We start from the raw sequence: 22,627 nt of genomic DNA, 5'->3' as shown, positions 1-22,627 counted from the left end.
ACTCCAGTACCCAATTTTCTACAATTATGTGATGCTTACTGCCTAGTACCATGAAGACTGACGGAAAATGTTTTTAATATGTACTGCCCTTACCTTATTTCTCACTATTAATTCTACCTTCTTGTTCTCGGTTTAAGGGACCAACATTTATCTAAGTCACTCTCTTGTTATGTAACAGTAAACATTCCCAAATAATATTGTTTTCTATCACTACTACAATGTTTTTACCACCTCCAAACGAATGACCCACCATTCCTGCCTCTCCTTTATGAAATGTCTGTTTATTCTAATTTATATTCAACAAAGTATGGAGCGCTGGCCTAGGAGATTTAAGATGAGCAGTCAGTATTCATTGAAGGTCGAACATGAAGCCATCATTTGCAGGCAGAGAATTATGCAACATTATGACATTTTGAATTTTGTGTATTTGGAACTTTAGTTTGGGTTTGTTTATTGTCACATGCAGCGATGTACAGTGCAAAGCTTTTGTTGCGTCCTAACCAGTAATCGGATACACTATACATGATTACAATCAAGCATCCACAGTGTGCAAATACACGATAAAGGGAATAACGTTTAGTGCTGGATAAAGTCCAGTAAAATCCAATTAAACGTCGTCCAAGGGTCTCCAATGAGGTAGATAGAAGCTCAGGGCCACCCTCTAGTTGTTGATCGAATGGTTCAGTCTTCCCTTAGCTGTTCCTCGTAGCGCGGATTCTGCTGGCCTCCATTATTTGTACCCAGTGATGTATTACTGACATTTTCTATACAGCTCCAGTGTTTGTCACAGAGATAGAATTTAACATTACATTATACAGGAGTGAATGTGACCAAGACCAATATTCCTTAATTACGGCAGTTCGGGTAACAGAAACTTGAGGATGAATAAAAATTCAACCTTACCGAACTTTATGTGAGTTGCAGACTACCTATTTTTTCTCGCCATGTGGCATAGTGGTGCAGCAGTGCTGCCTTACAGCGCTTGAGTGTCGGAAACCCTGGGTTTGATCCAGACTACGGGTGCTGTCTGTACTGAGTCTGTACATTCTCCCTGTGACCTGTCTGGCTTTTGTCCGAGATCTTCGGTTTCCTCCCACACTCCAATGACGTACAGGTTTGTAGGTTAATCGGTCTTTGTAAATGTACAAATTGTGTCCAGTGTGTGTGGTGTAGTGTTAATATGCGGGGATCGCTGGTCGGCGCGGACCCAGTGGTCCGAAGGGCTTGCTTCCGCGCTGTATCTCTGAACTAAACATCTCTAATCAACTATCATTCAACTTAAATCTAAACCAAAAAGATAACTGCAGCTGCTGGAAATTTGAGATAAAAACAGAAAATTCTGGAAACACCCAGCAGATCAAGCAGCATCTGCGGTAAGAGAAACAAGACTTAAATCTATACTGCCTTGTTGATGCGCAGCTTGCTGTGGGATGTCATGCTAATCACACGTCATGTCTCAAATTTCTCAGGCTGCACCCTATAATACTGTTTCCTTAAAGAAATCAATGTAATTTGTATTTGATTGAATCAATTATAACTTTTCCACCATCTCCCCAGGGAGTCCATTCCACAGAATTATCTTTTTGCTTCTATTGAAGCACAGGGTATGCATAAAAAAAATTGGTTCATCGTGCCGGAGTTCACTATCATTTGTCATGCAGTTTCTGATAAGCTTTCGACAGATAGCACTGGGCAATTTTCAGATGAAATGCCTTGGCATTTTGCACCTGCTGGAGGATTTGCACTAACTTTACCTTTGATTTCCAGAGGAAGTGACATTCCTGTTGGAATTTCTGTCAGTTATTGACTCTAATCTATTGACTCCAAGTTATTGACTCTAACCTTCCCAAGTTCAGTAAGAGGATCCCAGGCTGTTTGTATTCCCTTCCACCAGATTCAGTGTTACCCCTCTACAAAGACGGATGCATCCACTGAGCTATGGAGTTTAATACTTCACACAGTAACCAAGGACATCAAGATTTGATATTGGTCATTATTATTTTTGTGTCTTATGCCTCTTTTAATTAAAAAAAACAGCTTTACCAATTGGATTCTTAACCTTCGAACACCACCACAATAATTAAAAATTCTGGAAATAAAAAGTGACTGAGGCGGTCGGATTTTTTGCAAACAGTTTGGTCCCCAATGCCCTTACGGTAAATTGTCCAATTTTGCCCTCTTGGTCAGGAATGGATATGGTTTCAGACCCATGCAATAGGTTGTCACAGTGGCGCAGCAGTACAGCTGCTGTCTTACAGCGCCAGAGATCAAAGTTCGAGCCTCACAACGGGTGCTGTCTGTACAGAGATTGTACGTTTTCCCTGTGACTGCGTGGATTTTCTCCGGGTGCTCCGATTTCGTCCCACATTCCAAAGACATACAGGTTTGTAGGTTAATTGGCTTTGGTTAAAATGGAGATGTAAATTGTCTCTAGTGTGTAGGATAGTGTTAGTGTGTGGAGATTGCTGGTCGGTGTGAACTCAGTGGGCCGATTGTCCTGTTTCCATATTGTAACCCTAAAGTCTAAAAGCTAATATGCATGACTCACAACTGCGATCTGAATTTATTGAGAAAACTGTTGTTCTATCCGACAGGCCATTTAATGTGGGCAATAAATGCTGCCCTCAACTACCACATACACAGCTTAAGAAACAATTCTAGGTTGCGTTGCCTTTAATGTCCGATAATCGTACATTAAACACCCATGCAACGCAGAGCTTACTTCTAGGAGTGAATATTTAATGCAATTTTATTTTTAACTAAAATGATTTACCTCGTGCTCACTAATGCAGAATTTCATCTGCCGCCGATCTCTCAATTTACCAATGGCTCATTGTAAATTCCACCAGCATTATGATAAAGTATTCATACCTCAAAGTTCATTTGTTTTTGTTGCAGAAATTTGATGTGGGTTTATTTTCCTTAAATGAATAACACTGTTTAAAGTAATTAGCAAAAACACCATTTGCCTTGTGATGACATCAGAGAATTTGCTGTGTCTCGGTGGGTAGCTCTCTCACATCTGAGTCAGACGGTTCTTTGCGGTAGCTCTCTGATGAATGCAGTCTGATGAATCCCCCTGCAGTATTGAAAAAACAAAGGTGCTGTTCTTTGGTTAAGATGTTAAAGCTCTCTTCCCCCTCGCGTGTAGAGGGTGGATGTGAAGATGGGGTCACGTAGAACTACTGTGATCAATGGTCGGTGTGGACTGAAGGGCTTGTTTGCATGCCGTGTCTTTCAGTCATAGAGTCATACAGCATAGAAATTGGCACTACTTGTCAATGCCGCCCAAGATGCCCTATCTAAACTGCTCCCATTTGCCTGCATTTGGTCCATATTCCTCTACACCACTCATGTACCTGTCCAAGCGTCTTTCAAATGTTGTTATCGTACCTACCTCAGCTACCTCTAGTGGCAGCTCATTCCACATACCCACCTATTAAATCTTTCCCCTCTAACCTATGCCTTATGGTTCTTGAATCCTCTACCCTGGGTAAAACACTTTGTGTGTTTTGAACAGCTCTGTACTACCATACATCAGCCTCCTGAACTCCGAGGAAAAAAAATTCCTCGCTTGCCCAATCTGTCCCTAAAACTCACATCCTCAAGTTCTGGCAACAACCTTGTTAATCTTCTAATCAATCTGTTAATTATTATTTAATGTAAGCAGCCATGACATTTTACAGGAGTTGATGCTTCCGTTGTCTTGGCTAATTTTATCCCCCATTTTAACATCAATAAAGCAGACATTCTGATTGCCATCACATTGCTGTGCTTGCTATATAAAAATCAGTTGCTCTGTTGCATTGACTCTGTTGGAAGTGCACCCCATTAGTTATGAAACAGTTTAGGAGTTTGTGAAAGATGTGCATGAAACTAGAGAAAAAAGAGATGCTATGATTTTTTTTAAATTGTAACGGAACTTGTTCATTAGATGAAAAACCTTACCTAATTCTGATTCAGATTCCTTTGAGAAATATAGAAATATATGTACGGCAACGTCTGACTTGTAGCATTGTTATTTATTGTCACACAGCACTATCTACAGAAAAACACATGGAAAAATATCTTCAGGGGTGCCCGAGAGGGGGGGGGGGGGTGAGCACCTCAATTTGACAGATCAAATGTTAACGATTAATGGCAATGGACAACCGACTATGAGTATCCAATGCAGATGTGGAAAGGTTTGCAAGAACAGCCGAGGCCTGAAGATTCACCAGACCCGGATGACGTGTTTGGAGGGACAGGGAGTGTCACAATGCACAGGTATTTTACCTGGTGAGACGGAGGAGGAGCCGGGCCCGGAATCACCCCATAGAGCCCGAAGCCTCCAAGTGGCGCAACTAGTCCCTCGGAACAGTTCTCTGGAGAAGGTTCGAGTCAAATGGCCTCAGGCCTGCAAGACGGCAGTCTGGCATCAGTTTGACGAGGACGTCGACAAGGTGCTAGAAGCAACTGCGAAGGGAGACGTGGACCGAAGGCTGCGGACGATGATGACAACCATCATCAGCCTAGCAGTGGAAAGGTTTGGAGCAGTGGAGAAGAAGCCGGCCAGAACACCTTTCACCATGAACCAACGAGCAACAAAGATCCACAAAATCTGGCATGAGCTGAAGTCCCTCAAGAAGCAGCATAAAGAGGCCAGGGAAGAGCAACGTCCCCCCTTGGCTGAGTTGCGAAACATCCTGAGAAGAAGGTGCTGACCCTCCGTAGAGCTGAGTGGCACCAAAGACGCCAAAAGGAAAGAGCCAGGAAGCGAGCATCCTTCATAGCCAACCCCTTCGGCTTCACCAAACAACTGCTAGGGCAGAAGCGCAGTGGGAGTTTGGCTTGCTCTAAGGAGGAGATCGACCGGCACATCCAGACGACCTACAGTGACCCCGTCAGGCAGCAGGAGCTGGGCCAGTGCAACATCCTGATAAAACCACCTCCACCCATCAAGGAGTTTGATAGGAGAGAGCCACTCCTGAAAGAGGTCCAGGACGTTGTGAAGAGAGCAAGATCTGGCTCAGCCACTGGCCCGAGCGGAGTCCCCTACAGGGTCTAAAAGAACTGCCCCTTGTTACTGAAACGGCTGTGGAAGATCCTGAAAGTCATCTGGAGGAGAGGGAAAGTGGTGCAGCAGTGGCGATTCGCGGAAGGAGTCTGGATCCCAAAGGAAGAAGATTCCAAGAAGATCGATCAGTTCAGAATCATCTCCTTGCTAGGCGTTGAAGGCAAGATCTTCTTCAGCATAATGGCGAGGCGGCTGACCAACTTCCTCTCCAGCAATGGTTACATCGACAGAGTGCAAAAGGGAGGCTTATCTGGAGTGCCGGGGTGTCTAGAGCACACGGGAGTGGTGACCCAGCTCATCAGAGAAGCCAGGGAGAACAAGGGAGACCTGACAGTGCTCTGGCTTGACCTGGCCAACGCCTATGGCTCCATCCCGCACAAGCTGATCCAGACAGTCATGGCCAAGCATCATGTACCGGGTCAAGTGGCAGATCTCATCCTGGACTATTACAACCAGTTCAGCATGAGAGTCTCAGCAGGGTCAGTAACATCAGAGTGGCACAGACTGGAGGTTGGGATCATCACAGGCTGTACCATCTCTGTGATCCTTTTTGCCTTGGCGATGAACATGATCATCAAGTCTGCTGAGTCAGAGTGCCGGGACCTAGTCAGAAATGCAGCAACCATCAATCAGAGCCTTCATGGACGACCTGACTGTCACCACTGAGTCAGTACCAGGAGGCAGGTGGATCCTGCAGGGGTTGGAGAAGCTGATTGGATGGGCAAGGATGAGGATTAAGCCAGGAAAATAGTAAGATTAAACGAGAACTTACCAGTTCGAAGTTTGATCTGTGTTTTATGAGGAGTAACGTTGAGGGAATACATGAAGAACCCGCTAGTCCGCATGCACATCATTCTTCAAAGCAGCGGTGTGAATCACAGATACCTGTAATGACTTAAACATAGTAAGATTAGAGAAAAGATACCAGTCAAGTTTATGATCCAGGGTGAGAGCGGAGGGCATGTATTCCCTCAACGTTACTCAAAAATACAGATCAAACTTCGAACTGGTAAGTTCTCGTTTAATCTTACTATTTTACTTCGGAGTCACGTGAGGGATTCCATGAAGATTTCAAAGCTCTGTGATTCTTGCCGTGGACGAGTCCATGACACACATCTGCCTTGTTATAGGGGAGAAAATATTCGACATCCATATAGTATGTAGATGCAACAATGAAATTTATTAACGAAAGAAATCATAAAAAACCCCGTATATTCATGGGGACAAATTATATTATAGAACTTAAAATAGTTTGTGCAAAAGTTCCAGTTTGCTCCACTGGTTTATTATAAAATTTTCGGAAAGTTCCTTCTGATGACCATCCTGCGGTCTTGAGGATCTGATCCAATGGAACATCCAACTTGTATGCTGCCGACGTAGCTGCAGCCCTGGTGGAGTGAGATTTAAAACAATTAGTATCTATACCTGCTTTAGTAAGTACTTGTTTTATCCATTTGGAAATGGTCTGTTTTGTTATTCATTTATGAGGCTGTCTGTGGTAATGAGCAGTGCCTTTTCTGTGCCTCTGATGGTTTTGGTTTTTTTAATGTATTCTTTTAGATCTGTTACCACACACAGTTGCTCATCTGCAGGGTAGTTATTGAAAATCACTTTTAGGCCTGCCGACCCCTGTCTGTTCTGTTTTACCAGTTCCTGGATGTAAAAATGTAAATTTCCCTGCGAACTGGTCATGTTATCCAGCCTCAATTTGTGTAGGGAGCTCGCCCTTTGTGCTGTGACCAATGCCATCAGCTTGACCATTTTTAAAGTCAAAGTCTGTAATGACAGGCTAGTGGCTGGAGTCCAGTTCCTTAGTAGATTCAGAACGATGCCAACGTCCCATATATGGGAGTATCTGGCCTTAGGAGGGTTAGCATTGAATATGCCCCTCATGAGCTTGGTTACCAATGGGTGTGACCCCACAGGCTGTCGTTCCGTTTCTCTCCAGAGGTAGGTAGACAGGGCACTTCTGGCATAGTTGATGGCGCTGTACGTAAGTCGTTCATCATGGTGTAAATTCACCAGAAATTCCAATACCGGTTGAATGTTCATAGGTCTGTGGATAATGTTGTTCTGGTTGCAATACCTGTGCCATTTTCTGATATATACTAGGTATTGATTTTTTGTTGACTCTCGTTGGGCTCCAGCGATCATGTTCATAGCTCTCGTTGTTAAGCCCAGGTGTAATAAAGGAGCTGTCAGACTCTACAAACCAAAACGTTAATGTGACAATGACAAGGATGACTTGTCCTAGTTGCTGGATTTACCAGTAAATCCGGTCTGTGTTGAATGGTGATGTGAGGTTCTAATATCATCTGCTGTACCACTGGGAACCATGGTTGGGTAGGCCAATCGGGTACTATTAAGATACCAGACGCAGAGTCTTGTCTTTTCTTACTTAGTACCCGACTGATGAGGCAAAAGGGAGGGAATGCATAAAAGAACAATTTCCCCCAATGCAGCGAAAAAGCATCTGTAGCTGCTGCCCCAGGGTCTGGTTCCCATGATACATATTTTGGCACTTGGTGGTTAAGCCTGGATGCGAATAGATCGACATCTGGTGTTCTGTATCGTGCTGTAATTTCAGCAAATTCTTTTTTGTCCAACATCCATTCGATGTTCTCATTGAATTTGCGTGACCTGGTGTCTGCAACTAAGTTTTGTCTACCTGGTAAGTAGGTAGCTGATATCCAAATTCCTCTGCGGATACACCATTGCCAGATCTTGTTTGCCAGATTGTCACATGATGTCGATTTGTTTCCACCCATGTGGTTGATGTATGCTACCACAGTGGTGTTATCAATTTGTAATCTTACATGCTGGTGAGATAGCCCTAAGCAATATGACTTAAGGCCGTGAAAAGCTCCCAACATTTCTAAATAATTTATGCCCAAAGTGTGTAGTAATGATGACTCTTGTTCATTCCATCTCCCACCACAGCTGGTGATGGAATCCGTGGCACCCCATCCGAGAGCACTAGCATCCGTTTGTAGTGTGATAGACGGATTGCTGATAAAGATTGGATTGGAACAATGCCTGATGTTTTCTTTCCACCATTGTAGTTCTAATATGGCTTCTTTTGGTAGTTCCATAGGTCTATCAAAATGACCTCCATTGTATTTTAGAGCTCTTATTTTTGCCCTTTGTAAATTCTGACAATATAAAGGTCCGAATTGTGCAGCTGGAAAAGCTGCTATTATCTTGCCAATCATTCTCGCCACCTGTCTAATAGATGGTTTTCTTGTGTCAATGATTTTGCTGCAATCTTCCTCGAGGGCTACTGCTTTGTCTTGTGGCAAAGTCACTGACATAAGAACTGAGTTAATGGTAAATCCCAAGAAATCCATTGTTGTTGAAGGTTTCAATTTAGATTTAATTAGATGGATAATGAATCCTAGACTTTCAAATAATTGTATGGTGGCTGTTATCGATAATTCTGCTTGTTTTACACTTTTGCCCAATACTTATACTTATATATCATCCAAATGAGCCATCACAATGTATTTATGTTCCCGTAGGAAAGCTAAGGCTGGTTTTAATATTTTAGTAAATAACCTAGGTGCAGACGTAAGTCCATTTGGTAATGCTCTGTATTGCCAGAGTTGATCCATCCAATTAAATTTCATATAACGTCTGTGGTCACCTGTTATGGGTACTGAAATAGTAAGCATCTTTTAAATCAATGCTTGCCATGTAGTAACCTTTGGAGATTAAAAGTTTAGCAGTAGCAAAGGTTTCCATTTTGAAGTGAATATATTTTACAAAAACATTCAAATTACTCAAATCTATGATGATGCAGCAACCACCATCTTTCTTATGTTTAATAAAAATGTTGGATACGAATTCTAAAGGTTCGTGTTGGGTTTGTTCAATTATCCCCATTTTATGGAGTCTCTGCAGTTCAGCATGTGCTTTTGCTTTATCTTTGCCCTTAAGCCTGAACACTGTGTTCGGTACATGCTGGACTGGAGGATTACGTGGTTGTAAGAACTCTATCGTGTATCCCTGGATACTGCTTAAGATATAAGTATCTGATGTTAACTTATACCATGCATCCAGAAAAAGGTGTAATCTGCCACCAACACCCATGCTTTCGTTTGTAAGTAAGGGACCAGACCTACTTACCTCTATGGTTACCAGTGGTCTTATCTCTTCCCTTGTCCCCGAGGACGTTGAGGCCCCGGTGTCTTGGTTTGTGTTGTAGATGGGTGCATCTTCCACGAGGGCCGGCCTGGGCCATGTCCTAAAAAAGACCGGTGTTGGATTGGTCTTGCCCTCGACTGTTCCCCGGAGTAGTCCTTGCGACCCATGAGTGCATAGGGGTGGTACTTCTGGGGGTGGCGTTTTGTTGTTGTTATGAGTCCCAGGGCTTTGGATTCTTCGTCCAAATCTTTTACCTGTTTTGGTAGGTCCCCTCCAAACAGGTAAGTCTTTTTGGTGGTTGTTTCTGTTCTGCATAATCCTGCAAATTTTGGGTCTAGTACCGGCTGTATGCTCTTCTTTCTGATATTGTTTAGTTCATATTGGGTATTGCAGAAGAGGGCCAAGGCATCTTTCTGGTGTTGATTCATATCTTCCTCATCCAGGGTTCGTGTGAATGCTGTTATCCCTGCGGTGAGGGCTAAGTACATTTTGCAGGAGGACAGCCCTTGTCCTGATGCTCGCCCCTACATGCTTCCAAATACATGTGTTCACGGTTGGGACATTAAGGGATTTACAGTTTCCAGGTTGCAAGTGACGCCCCATGGTGTCAATTAGGACCTGCGATACAGAGCTTTCGAGCGCTGACCGCTCGCGGTCGCTGGTCCCGCAGCTCAAAAGCGTTCCAGTGATCTCGGTCACTGGTCGCTTGCTGCACCTCCAATTCCTTCAGCCCCACAGGCCCCTGAGCGTAGGTGGCGTGGGGCTGTTCGAAATCTGAGTCGTCCGACAGAACGGCGTGGGGCTGTTCGAAATCTGAGTCGTCCGACAGAACGTTCTGTCGGTTTTTCGTATAGCCTTTCCACCCGCCGGTGGTGAGGCTTGCTCCGGCACAGGTGCTCCCGACAATGGAGACAGCCCTGCCGTCTGCCGCCGCTGGCTGCCCGTTCCTGCACGGCTCTCCCCCGCCAGCTTTTTTGCAGCTTTCGTCTGTCTTCTGTCCATCTTAGAGGTAAGACAAAACGTAGATCTCTTACCTGTCTTCGCTGGTTTTATACACCAGCCGTTTAGGAGGAACATCCTTCCTCCTCGAAATGACTCGTGCAATGCGTGTAGCGTAATGATGCGCATGCGGACTAGCGGGTTCTTCATGGAGTCCCTCACGTGACTCCGAAGTAAAATCAAGGTCACTGGTGCTGAAGAAGGGCAAAGTCATGGACAGGTTCCGCTTCAGCATCGAAGGGACACCAATCCCAACTGTCTCCGAAAAGTCAGTGAAGAGTCTTGGCAAGGTGTTTAACAGCAGCCTGAAGGATACAGCATCTGTCCAGGCAACCTGTCAGGAGCTGGAGAGCTGGTTGCGAGCAGTGGACCGGTCGGGGATTCCCGGCAAGTTCAAGGCATGGATTAACCAGCATGGTATCCTGCCAAGGATACTCTGGCCACTGCTTGTCTACGAAGTCCCAATATCCATTGTAGAGAGATTGGAGAGGAAAGTCAGCAGCTTTCTCAGAAGGTGGCTGGGACTGCCCAGGAGTCTTAGCAGCATCGCCCTTTACAGAAATAACACCAAGCTCCAGCTGCCCCTGAAGTCCCTGGAGGAAGAGTTTAAGGTGACTCAGGCCAGAGAGGTGATGTTGTACGGACTCCAACGACCCTAAGGTGGCTCAAGCAGGGGTGGAGGTAAAAACTGGGAGGAAGTGGAGAGTCGGCGAAGCCGTGCTGCAAGCGGAGTCCCGGATACGCCACAGAGTCCTGGTGGGAGCAGTGACTCGGGGAAGAGCTAGTCTGGTAATCTTCCCAACTCCCCAGTTTGACAAGGCCAAGGGGAAGGAGAGGCGCAGGCTTGTCCAGGAGGAAGTGAGGGCAGTGGTGGAGGAGGAGAGGTGTACCAGAGCAGTTGGATTGAGGCAGCTGGGAGCCTGGACAAGGTGGGAGCAGGCCATGGACCGAAAAGTTACATGGACTGAGCTCTGGCATGCTGAACCACAGCGCATCAAGTTCCTGGTCCAGGCAGTGTATGATGTCCTGCCCAGCCCATCGAACCTCTTCATCTGGGGCAAAGCGGAATCTCCGGATTGCCCGCAATGCTGAGGCAAGGGGACGCTGGAACACATCCTGAGCTGCTGCCCAAAGGATCTTGGGCAGAGCCGGTACAACTGGAGTTATGACCCAGGTTCTTAAACCCATTGCAGAAGCCATCAGCATGGGAATCAGTAGCTGCAGACGAGCACGACCCACCACCCTGATGATCACCATGAAGGCCGGAGTGCTTGAACTGATGCATATTCAAGCATCATCCGCATTGATTGGACAAATATGTACAATATATGAAGGACTCTTTTCTATTGCAGGTTAATTATCGTTTAAACCTGGCGCATTGCCTCAGCATCTTCCCCAAATTCACTGATAACCCTGGGAGAAACCGCACGCTATGACAGGGGGAACATAGGGTTAATTGGCCTCTGCAAACTCCGCACTTACAGCATCCATGGTCAGGATCGAACCCAGGTCTCTAGCGCTATGAGGCAGAAGCAGCTCTATCGCTACACCACTGTGCCACCCTTTAATGTGTTGAAGTCAATAGGTTATTGGAAATGAGGAATCAAAGCACATCAAATGTGTGAAATTTAAATCTAACCTTACATTTCTTTTGCATACTTTATAAATATCACAATGGTATTTTTGTTACACATGTGGTGACATACTACAGAACAGTGCAATGTACCACCTGGTATTTGTAGACTTGTATTGATGGTTTGGGAAGTCCATTTCATTCCTATAAATTAGCTATATGGAATGTCAGCAAATCCTCAGAGGCAATCTTATCTGAGGCAATCTATATCTGACAGTGATTCTGCTCTAGTTGGAGAAACAGAAAATGCTACAAAAAGCATGTTACCCAGCATCAACGTGACTACAACCTGAAACTAAAATTCAATTCACAATTCAACTTTGTCATTGCACAAATGATAACTTTGCCAGTTATAGTGCAATGAGACATAAAAATACAGAAAATCAAACAATGCTACAAACACCGGGACAGTTCAGCAATGTTACCCATCATCAACGGACAGGGAGGAGGGCAAACAGTCCATGGTTGGGGTGGGAGGGGTCTTTAATGATCTTCCCGGCCCGTCTCAGACACCGTTTTCAGTGGAGGGCATCCATGGCAGGGAGCGGGGCACCGATGATGTACACAGTTATAGTGCCTTCCTGTTCTAGATGTGCTGTCTGTGAAGCATGCTATGCAGCGGTTTGGTCTTAGGTGGGCTTTCTTGAGCCTCCTGTTTTTTTTGATCAGCTTCGAGGTTTTTTTGTCTGACATGCTATGCATTCTTAGTGTTTTCTGGTTTTATATTTCGTTTTTTTGTTGCATTTTGGTTTTTTTATTGTATCTGGTTGAGCCCAATCATACACAGAGTGGCCCAACCCTTCAAAGAAAATGCAAGCGAGCGAGAGACACATACTGTAGAACTGCAGATGCTGGTTTACCAAAACAAAAGTCGCAGTGTGCTGGAGTAACTCAGCCGGTCAGCCAGCATCTCTGGAGAACAGGGATAGGTGCCCTTTCGGGTCGGGGATCTTTCTTCAGACTGATTGTGGTGGGGTGGGGGAGAGAAAGCTGGAAGAGAGATGGGGGCAGGAGAAAACCTGGCAAGTGATTGGTAAGTGAGCCATTTCCCTTGGGCCTCCCTTACCTAGCAGACTGAAGGATTGTAAAGATTGTGGTACAAACCCCTTGACAGTTGTCTTTTTTTCCCCCCCATTTTTGTCTTCCAGAAATGAAGAGGAGTTGAGGAAGTCTCTCTCCGAGCTTGCTAACAACAAGACAGATAATGCTGGATCCAAGACCAGCAATCGAATTGGCTCCAGCACGAATCCGTTCCTTGACATTCCACAGGATCCCAATGCTAAAACATACAAAGCTGGCTTTCTCTCACGAAAAATTCATGCAGATATGGATGGAAAGAAAAGTGAGTCTTGACCAGAGGTTATTTCTCCATGGCTCTTTCTCTGTTTACTTTAAAGCTGTGTCATTATTATAAGTTAATTTGTTTCCTCGCAGAGAGAGGTTTAAGGTGCCGTAATGTCTTTGTCTGTGAATTTGAAAAACCTTAGTAGGATTAATTTATGGTTTCCTGAGAGCACAATAATTTCTGCAAGGCATAAAGCCAATTAATCGCTCACTTATAGAGGGACGGAGGCTAATCAGTCCCTCCAACAGAGCAGTCCCTACAGTCTCGCACGCTCTTTGAAAATTTCATCCTATTACACACAGCCTTTCTTCTTCTTCTCCTCCCAATGTAAAATTTCCTTTTCAAATATATATCAATATATATCCAAAATCCTATGTTTAAGAACAAGGGAAAAATAATCTTGTATTCCCTCCAATTCCTTCTGTGTTTATCTTTTTAAAAATGTGGTTGCAATGCTTACTGATTCTCCCCATTCGATGGTAGACAGAAAATGCTGGAGAAACTCAACAGGTGAGGCAGCATCTATGGAGAGAAGGAATAAGCGACGTTTCGGGTCGAGACCCTTCTTCTTCCTCATTCTATGTTCGCTCTCTTCACATGAGGAAACTGCTCATTCTAGGGAATAAATCAATGTACTGTACTGGGTGGCACAATGGCGCAGCGGTAGAGCTGCTGCCTTACAGCACCAGACACCTGGATTCAATCCTGACTATGGGCACTGTCTGTACGGAGTGTGTACATTCCTCCTGTGACCACATTCATTTTCCCTGGGTGCTCTGGTCTCCTCCCACATTCCAAAGTTGTGCAGGTTTGTAGGCTACTTGGCTTCTGTAAAATTGTCCCTGGTATGAAGGATAGAACTAGTTCATAAATTATAGGTGCAGACTTAGACCATTCGGCCCACCAAGACTATGCCACCATTCAATCATGGCTGATCTATCTTTCTCTCTCAACCCCATCCTTCTGCCTTTTCCCCACAATCCCCGACACTTGCTAATCAGAAATCTGCCCATCTCCGCCTGAAAAATATTCATTGACTTGGCCTCCACAGCCGTCTGTGGCTGGGTGTCTGGGTGATCGTTGGTTGGTACGGGCTCGGTGAGCCGAACGGCCTTGTTTCCATGCTGTATCTCTAAACTAAACTAGACTAGGACGAATCAGTCCCAGTCTGGTTGGCCATTTGTAAAAAGGACTCAAATCTGCATTAGACATTCACAATGTTGCCATAAATATTCCTTTCTCCGTGGGATATCCAACCAAACAAAAGCCATGGCAATTTGAAATAGTGTCTGATAAATTACTTACACTTCTCATTATTTTAGCAAGGTAAAATGATTTTAATGCAGTACCTTAACACAATAGTTAGTTTTGATGCCACATGAAAGATGCTCCCTTGTGAGTGTTAGCGTGCACATACAGACCATTTGGTCGTTCTTCCTCAAGTACACAAAGAGGATAAGGTTCAGGAAGAGCTATAACCCAGAAGCTGAAGCACAAATTGTCCTGATCAAGCTGTATTATTTTTGGCCATGAAAATGGAATGCAATCAGAAGAATTTCGAAGAATGTCTCCCAACAGCAATATAATTCTACAGAGACTCGAACTTGTGTTCTTAATGTTTGGGAAGGAACTGCAGATGCTGGTTTACACTGAAGATGGACACAAAATGCTGGAGTCACTCAGCGGGACAGGCAGCATCTCTGGATAGAATGAATGGATGATGTTTCGGGTCGAAACCCTTTTTCAGACTGAGAGTCAGGAGAGAGGGAGACACAGAGTTAAGGAAGTGTAAGGTGTGAAAATGAGACATCAAAGAGAATGCAGATCAAGGAAAATATTGATTTAAATCTTTTTATTTTAATTTCACAGCAATTTACATACATACAATGATAACAGACAGTGACAGTCAAGGCATAATTGTGCAACAGTATGTAAGCGACCCTCAAAGCCCTTACCCTTGTTACTGGTAGAGCCTTTGAGAGAGAACTTAAGTTTTTCAAGCTTTAAATTGTAAAGCACCTCCTTAATCCATCGGGTGTGTGTCGGGGGACAGGTGAGCCTCCAGTTAAGCAAGATCAGGTCCGGGCTAACAGGTTGTAAAAGCTAGAAAGGTTTCACCGGGACAGGGAGGTTGGTGTTGGGAGGGGTACCGCAAAATGGCTGACATTGGGTTGGAGAAATAGTCTGGCCGTAGGCTCTGCTTATCAAGTCGAAAGCGACTCCTCCAAAAGGCTGCTAGATTAGGGCAAGACCAAAACACCTGGCTATGGTTGGCAGGACATTAGATTACATCTGTTGCAGGTGTCCCTAAGAGCGGGGGGTACAAGATAATCTTGCATTTGTATGAAGTGGACTTTGTGAAGGACTTTGCAAGACAATTACCTGCATGCATGGGCACATATGGAGGAAGAATGGGTCAAAATGGGTCAAAAGGCAGATATCCCATTGCTGGTCTGTTAGTTTCGTATTCAGCTCGCCCTCCCACGCAGCTTTTAATGAGGTATGAGGTTTACATATAACCGACCCTAACAAGTTATACAAAAAGAGATGCATTTCTTCCGGTTGGGATCTAGAGCTAAGATGGTATCGGTCAGGGTTTCAATAGTCAATAGTCAATAGGGGCGATTTGGGAAATGGGGGAATGTCTTCTTCCCATAATCTCTAATCTGGAAAAGACAAAGAAAGGTGGGGCGTTTGGGAGGCTATGGTTGGACGAGAGCTCCGGAAAAGACGAAAATTTGAATCCTTGTATAGGTTTTTATACTACTGATACCGCAACTATTCCTGAGTTTGAATGCGTGGTCTGGATTTGAAGGTGCAAAGATGTGTTTTTTAAGCAGTGGGGTCAAGAGTGGAAGGGCCTTGTGGGAGCTGTTTTTGATGAGTTCTTTCCCTGCTTGAGCGAGAGGGACGTGTGGATGTCCACCCACAGATGTTATAGGGCAGGGGGAGTGGAAGCATAGCGCAGTCCTGCAACGGGAGATGCCTCTCGCCTGTTTGCCATGTGTACCCAGGTCGGTAGGTGGTCGCAATCATCATTCATCCAATACAGGAGTTTTTGCAAGTTAGCTGCCCAATAGTATCGCCTAAAGTCAGGAAGTGCCAAACCGCCGTCACTCTTAGGATACTGCAGTAACGCCTTTCGGATTCAGGCCGGTTTGCTACCCCATAAAAAGTATACTTCCACGAATAATTGCAAGACAATATACCTGCTGCAAATGGACAATCCTCAATTTTGGTCTGTCACTATGTGAATGTCAAATGTTGAGATTAGGCTTGTGGGAATATTAATGATGATTTATCTACTCAGTATAGGACGCATTGAATTTCTCTTTTAAGTAATGTTTATTTATTTTTCCACTGGGTTCTTTACATTTGAAATAATAGACAAAGCAAAGAGTCCAGAAATACAGTTTGGCTCAAATATTTTAAAAATCCTCCTTGATCATCTTAGCATCAGTACCCAAAGCACGATATATTTGATGATTACTTTCTCCTTTCCCATCTTCACCTTGAAACCGACTCCCATTTGGAACCCTACACGCCCCTCCATTCCCCTCGGTCTGAAGAAGGGTCCCGACCTGAAACGCCAATTGTTCCTTTTCTCCAGAGATGCTGCCTGACCCCTCTGAGTTACTCCAGCACTTTGTGTCTATTGCCCCTCCATATCCCAGTTATTCTACTTTACTTAACAGGTAGCCCTTTGACCCTTTGAAAGCAGTGTCAATTGTAATAAAATTACCTAAAATTCGGACGTAACAGTAGAAAATTCCAGAAATGCTCAGCAAATCCAACAGCATCTGATAAGAGAGCAAAAGTTACAGGCTAGAAACGAGAACACAGCAAACAGATTTATAGTTGCCTCCACCATGTCTTAAACTGTCCTTTGTGCAAAACTGGAAAAGCACAGCAGATCAGGTAGCATGCGCAGAGAAAGATTCAAGAGTTAATGTTCCAAGGTGACTTTTTAATAAAAACTTGGAAAATGTAATATACTAGACTAAATCCCATGTTCACACGGGAGGGCTGGTCCCCCAACGCAATATTCCACCTCTCCACCAATTCCAATGTTGATGGCCAGTGGGGGGGGGGGGGGCTTTTTGGAGTGCTAGTATGGGTGTTGTGGGCTGAAGGGACTGGTTTCCTAATATGGACATCGTTGGCCAAATGGTTTCTTGGGGTGGCAGCTCAGTCACTCAAGCCTGATGAGCTGGCAACTCACTCACGGCTGGTGGGCTGGCAGTTGACTCAAGGCTATTCCTTGAAATTCCATTTCAAGCAGGGTGCAAGGCCACCACATTCAAGTGCAGTTTCATACCACTTCAAGCAGGGTGCAAAGCCACCAAATTCAGGTGCAGTTTCCTACCATTTCAAGCAGGGTGCAAGGCCACCGAATTCAAGTGCAGTTTCATACCACTTCATGCAGGGTGCAAGTCCGCCAAATTCAAGTGCAGTTTCATACCACTTCAAGCAGGGTGCAAGTCCACCAAACTCAAGTGCAATTTCATACCACTTCAAGCAGGGTCCAAGTCCACCAAACTCAAGTGCAGTTTCATACCACTTCAAGCAGGGTGCAAGGCCACCAAATTCAAGTGCAGTTTGATACCACTTCAAGCTGGGTGCAAGGCCACCAAATTCAAGTGCAGTGTCATTCCACTTCAAGCAGAGTGCAAGGACATCAAATTCAAGTGCAGTTTCATACCATTTCATGCAGGGTGGAAGGTCACCACATTCAAGTGCAGTTTCATACCATTTCAAGCAGGGTGAAACCATCGTGAAACCATCATAAAACCACACAAAACACCACATAAACACCAGATAAAAACCACACAGTTCAGTAGACATTCAGTGTGTTCAGTTGATTCACAGCTCAGGCAGAGTCGTTACCTCTCCCTCCCCCATCTTGCGGAGACTGAGTCACACCCACACTTCCGGGTTTTATAATCCCACCCCCCTCCCACCAGAAGAGGCATGGCCTTCGTGGTGTGATTGACAAGAGAGAGATTCACAACATTTTTAAAACACATAACACTTTTATTTTTCATTGATGGGAAGAATCCTCTGCACCTGATGAGCGGAGCGGACTGAGTAAGATGGCCAAAAATCACAGCCGTAAGTGGTAGAGTTTTATCTAAAATCAATATACAGTGCAAACAGGAAGTTGTCAAATTTAGACTTTTAATCATTTGCCATTTCAAACCAACCACCACCAACCATTTGCTGTGCTTTATTTCAAACCTACCACCACCAACCATTTGCTGTGCTTTATTTCAAAACAACCCCCACCAACCATTTGCTGTGCATTATTTCAAACCAACCACATTTTCATTTTCAAACCACATTAAGGGCACTCAAGGTCAGTAAAACCACACTCACAGTTTAGTAGACATGTGTTCAGTGCTATTCACAGCTCAGACTGAGACGTGACCCTCTCGCTTCCCCCATCTTGCAGAGACTGACTGAGGCACTCAACACTTCCGGGTTTTATAGTACCTCCGGAAGGTACGTGGCCTTCAGGAGAGAGAATATCAATGTTTTTTAAACACTAATAACTCTTTTATTTTTAATCAATGGGAAAAATCCTCTTGTCCTGCACAGCAGAGGGGAACTCTTGAGTAAGATGGCCAAAAATCACAGCCATAAGTAGCAGTGTTTTTTCTAAAAATTAATATACAGAACAACAGGAAGTGGTCAAGATCAGACTTTTAGTAATATAGATAGCAATATATAGTAATATAAATATATATATTATATTTTCCAAGTTTTTATTAAAAAGTCACCATCTTAGAACATTAACTCTTGATTCTTTCTCCGCGGATGCTGTCTGACCTGCTGTGCTTTTCCAGTTTTTAGCTCAGCCTATGTCAACCGATCCTGTAAATTCCAGGCCACCTTTTCTGAGCAGCCAGCTCTGGAAACGCAAAGTGCTGACTGACTGACCTGTCCCACCTCGTAGGTCTAGAACCCTCGTGGTCACCACTTTGAGTTGGTACTTGGTGTCTTTGCCAAATTGCTATTGCTTGCCTGGACCCATTTTCTTTTTTTTTTTTTAATACCAGAAGCACACTTTTCTTTGAGAAATCAATATTTTATTGAATTACCATTAATAGAGCAAAGCCCGCACTCAGCAGTACAGATATTTGTATATAGATATACAAATAATTTATTGAACTATTTTCTGGCTATCTGTGTATCTTTTGAGTGGGAGACTGTGCAAGAAGGCCAGGAAACAAATTGGGCTCCAATACATCTGTATTTTAATACAAATTTGGGGCATGGCAGTAGTGCAATGAAGAACAAAGGCATTCTGCAAAATTCCTTAATGCAGTCCATTGACATATCTTTGACTGTGATTCAAAAATATTTTGTGAGATATATAATGCTCAAGGAAATTGGGGGCATCACAAGCATTTTTTTTAGTTTAGTTCAGTTTATTATCACAATGCTGGTTTACAAAAAAAATCATAAAAGTGCTGGAGTAACTCCACAGGCCAGGCAAGATCTCTGGAGAACATGGATCCTCCCTACTACATTCAGTCTGAAGGATCCTGACCTGAAACGTCACCTATCCATGTCCTCTCAGGATGCTGCCTGGCTTGCTGAGTTACTCCAGCACTTTGTGGGGGTTTTTTCACATGCATGTAGCTGGGTTTTTTTGTGTTTTTTTTAACTTATGTTGTAAGGCAGTGTGAAAAGCTTTTTGTTGTGTGCTTTCCAATCAGCACGAGACTACCATCCAGGATTACAATCAAGCCATCCATAGTGTACTCATGCAGGATAAAGGGTATAATATTTAATGCAAGACAAAGTCCAGTATAGTCTGATAAAAGATAGTCCGAGGGTCTTCAATGAGATAGATGGTGGTAGGTCAGGACTGCTTTCTAGTTGTTGATAGGATGGTTCACTTGCCTGATAACAGCTGGGAAGAAACTGTCCCTGAATCTGGAGTTATGGTTTTTACACTTATGTACCTCTCGCCTAATGGGGGAGGGGAGTGGAGGGACTGTCCGGGGATGAGATATGTCATTTATTATGCTGGTTGCCTTGCCGAGGCAGCATGAAAATGTAGATTTAGGATGAGCTAGTACTCAATCTGTAATCCAGCTCACACATCCTTGTTTTGTATATTTGACACTGTAGATTATGTCCACATCTCAGTGTATGCAAGTCAATATCCATCATGTTTGCCTACCTCCGATGATAAAGGTCTTATCTGATTTGCTGTCTTTATTCTAGTAGCCAATACTCCTTAAATTGGCAATGGGCTATGACAACACAGGTTATTTGGATAGATTTGTACAAATTTGAAGACATGAAATAACTTCAAGAATTACATTTGATGTCTTAATGCTGGATTTTGTTAATGACTGTGTCTAACTCTACATCATCCTTGGTAATCCTGCTTTTAAAGCAAGCTAGTGCCAAGCAGATACAGTAATCTGCAGATGCTGGTTCACAAATAAACCCCCACAAAAGTGCTGGAGTAACTCAGCAGGCCAGGCAACATATCTGGAGGACGTGGATAGGTGTCATTTTGGATCAGGATCACCCTACTACATTCAGTCGGAAGGATCCTGACCTGAAACGTCACCTATCCATATCCCCCCAGGATACTGCCTGGCCTGCTGAAAGGACTAGCCAAGCACATCTTGTTAATATTAGCAAGGCTATGCCTCTGAAACTCACTCCTCTGACTGATTCCTGCATCTGTTTGTTTTTCCTCCATGCAGCTCCGAGGGGAAAAAGAGGTTGGAAGACATTTTATGCCGTGCTCAAAGGCATGATTCTTTACTTGCAGAAGGTAAATGCACCTCCTTTCATTCAGTAGAACCATCCAATAAATAAATGCCAATAAATCTGTGGCCTTGCAGCAAATGTGTGGAAATTCCTGGTTTTCCCCTGTATACACTCAGCGATGGAACAAAAAAGCAACTCGAGTAAAATTCAATACAATGGACACACGGACTTCAGATGCTGGAATCCTGGGCATGAATTAAACACAATATGATTATCCCTGGAGACATGTAATGTACAAAATAACAGCATGAACTAGTTTGATCACAGGCACAATGTGCTGGAGAAACTCAGCAGGGCAGCAGCATCTCAGGAGAACATCGATAAGTAATGTTTCAGGTCAGGACCCTTCTTACGAGTCTGGATTGTAAAACAGCATCAGCAGTTCCTTGTTTCTAAACTAGTTCAATCAATTAGGTTTAAACAAGTGGTTTAGTTTAGTTTAGTTTAGTTTAGTTTAGATTCAGATTCATTTAACAGGAGCCCAGACATAAAACTGAGGGAGTAGAAAATAGAGAGTTATAGTGACAGATTTATTTGCAGATTTGCAGAGCAGAAGTGCTAGTGCAGGGAATGGTGAGAGTCATGGTCATATGCTGGCAGGTGAGATTAATTTGGCATCATGTTCAGCACAGACATTGTGGGCTGAAGGGCCTCTTCCTGTGTTGTACGTCTCTTTAGACACAAGGAACTGCAGATGCCGGTTTACAAAAAAACAAAGTGCTGGAGTAACTCAGCAGTCAGGCAGCATCTCTGGAGAACATTGATAGACGACGTTAGACTGAAGTAGGATCCTGACCTGAAACGCCGCATATACACATTCTCCAGAGTGGCTGCTTGACCCGCTGAGTTACTCCAGCACTTTGTGTATGTTCTAGTGCAGACTAGCTGAGCAGAATCCTCTTTTCCTGCAGCACTTTTCAATTAATAACTAAGGTGCCATATTTCTCAATGGTGCCTCAATTTGTCTTCTAATGGGAAGGAGGAGAACCAGCGAGCATGAGGATCTTTATCTTTCATTGCAGATACTATGCGCAGTCTTCAACCTATGCTTGCACTAATTTTCAAAAAAGGTCGATGGCATAATAAATCAATGATTGATGGAAGCAATTCTTCTTCAGCTGAAGGAACAACTTGACCATGGTACTTTTCTACTGGAAAGTAATGGCCCGTTGACAAAGAGTAATTGTTGCTGTGAGCCATGCATCCGCTGATTACTTTGAGAAACTAGCCAATTAGTTGAGAACCAGTCGGAGGAGCATTTATTTGATGAATTGACACCTTCCCATATCCTGGAAATGTTTAAAATTTAATTCTCGGGTTGCAATTCATCAGATATTTGCTTTGAGGACAGCTGCTGTTCTCAGTCAAGTGAAGTGCTGCTGGGCAGAGCATTTCCTAACATTCTGGATAGAAATGAACTGCAGGTGCTGGTTTATACTGAAGGTAGACACACAAAGTGCTGGAGTAACTCAGAGGGTCAGGCGGCATACCTGGAGAAAAAGGATGGATGGCCTTTTGGATCTGAAGAAGGATACAGACCTGAAATCACCTGCCCTTTATCTCCAGAGATGACATAAAGGCTATTTTTATACATTTTGGTTTCACCATGTAGTAATTACAGCAGTGTTTATACATGCCCCCCCCCCCCCCCCCC

The 22,627-nt window shown here is 44.0% G+C and overlaps 1 protein-coding gene across 1 annotated transcript in view; it reads left to right on the top strand.

Moving 5' to 3' along the window:
• Positions 1 to 21,393, top strand: part of psd3l (pleckstrin and Sec7 domain containing 3, like) — a 405,977-nt gene extending 384,584 nt beyond the window's left edge. The window contains exons 12-13 of the mRNA XM_055642234.1: positions 12,980 to 13,173; positions 20,907 to 21,393. Of these exons, the coding sequence (XP_055498209.1) occupies positions 12,980 to 13,173; positions 20,907 to 21,004 (292 nt within the window). The 3' untranslated portion in view covers positions 21,005 to 21,393. The remainder of the gene's footprint in view (positions 1 to 12,979; positions 13,174 to 20,906) is intronic.
• Positions 21,394 to 22,627: the final 1,234 nt, after the last annotated feature.

Source organism: Leucoraja erinacea, chromosome 1, assembly GCF_028641065.1.
Source record: "Leucoraja erinacea ecotype New England chromosome 1, Leri_hhj_1, whole genome shotgun sequence".
Taxonomy (NCBI): domain Eukaryota; kingdom Metazoa; phylum Chordata; class Chondrichthyes; order Rajiformes; family Rajidae; genus Leucoraja; species Leucoraja erinaceus.
Note: the sequence above shows the minus strand (reverse complement) of the source record. Positions and strands in the feature narration are given on the sequence as shown.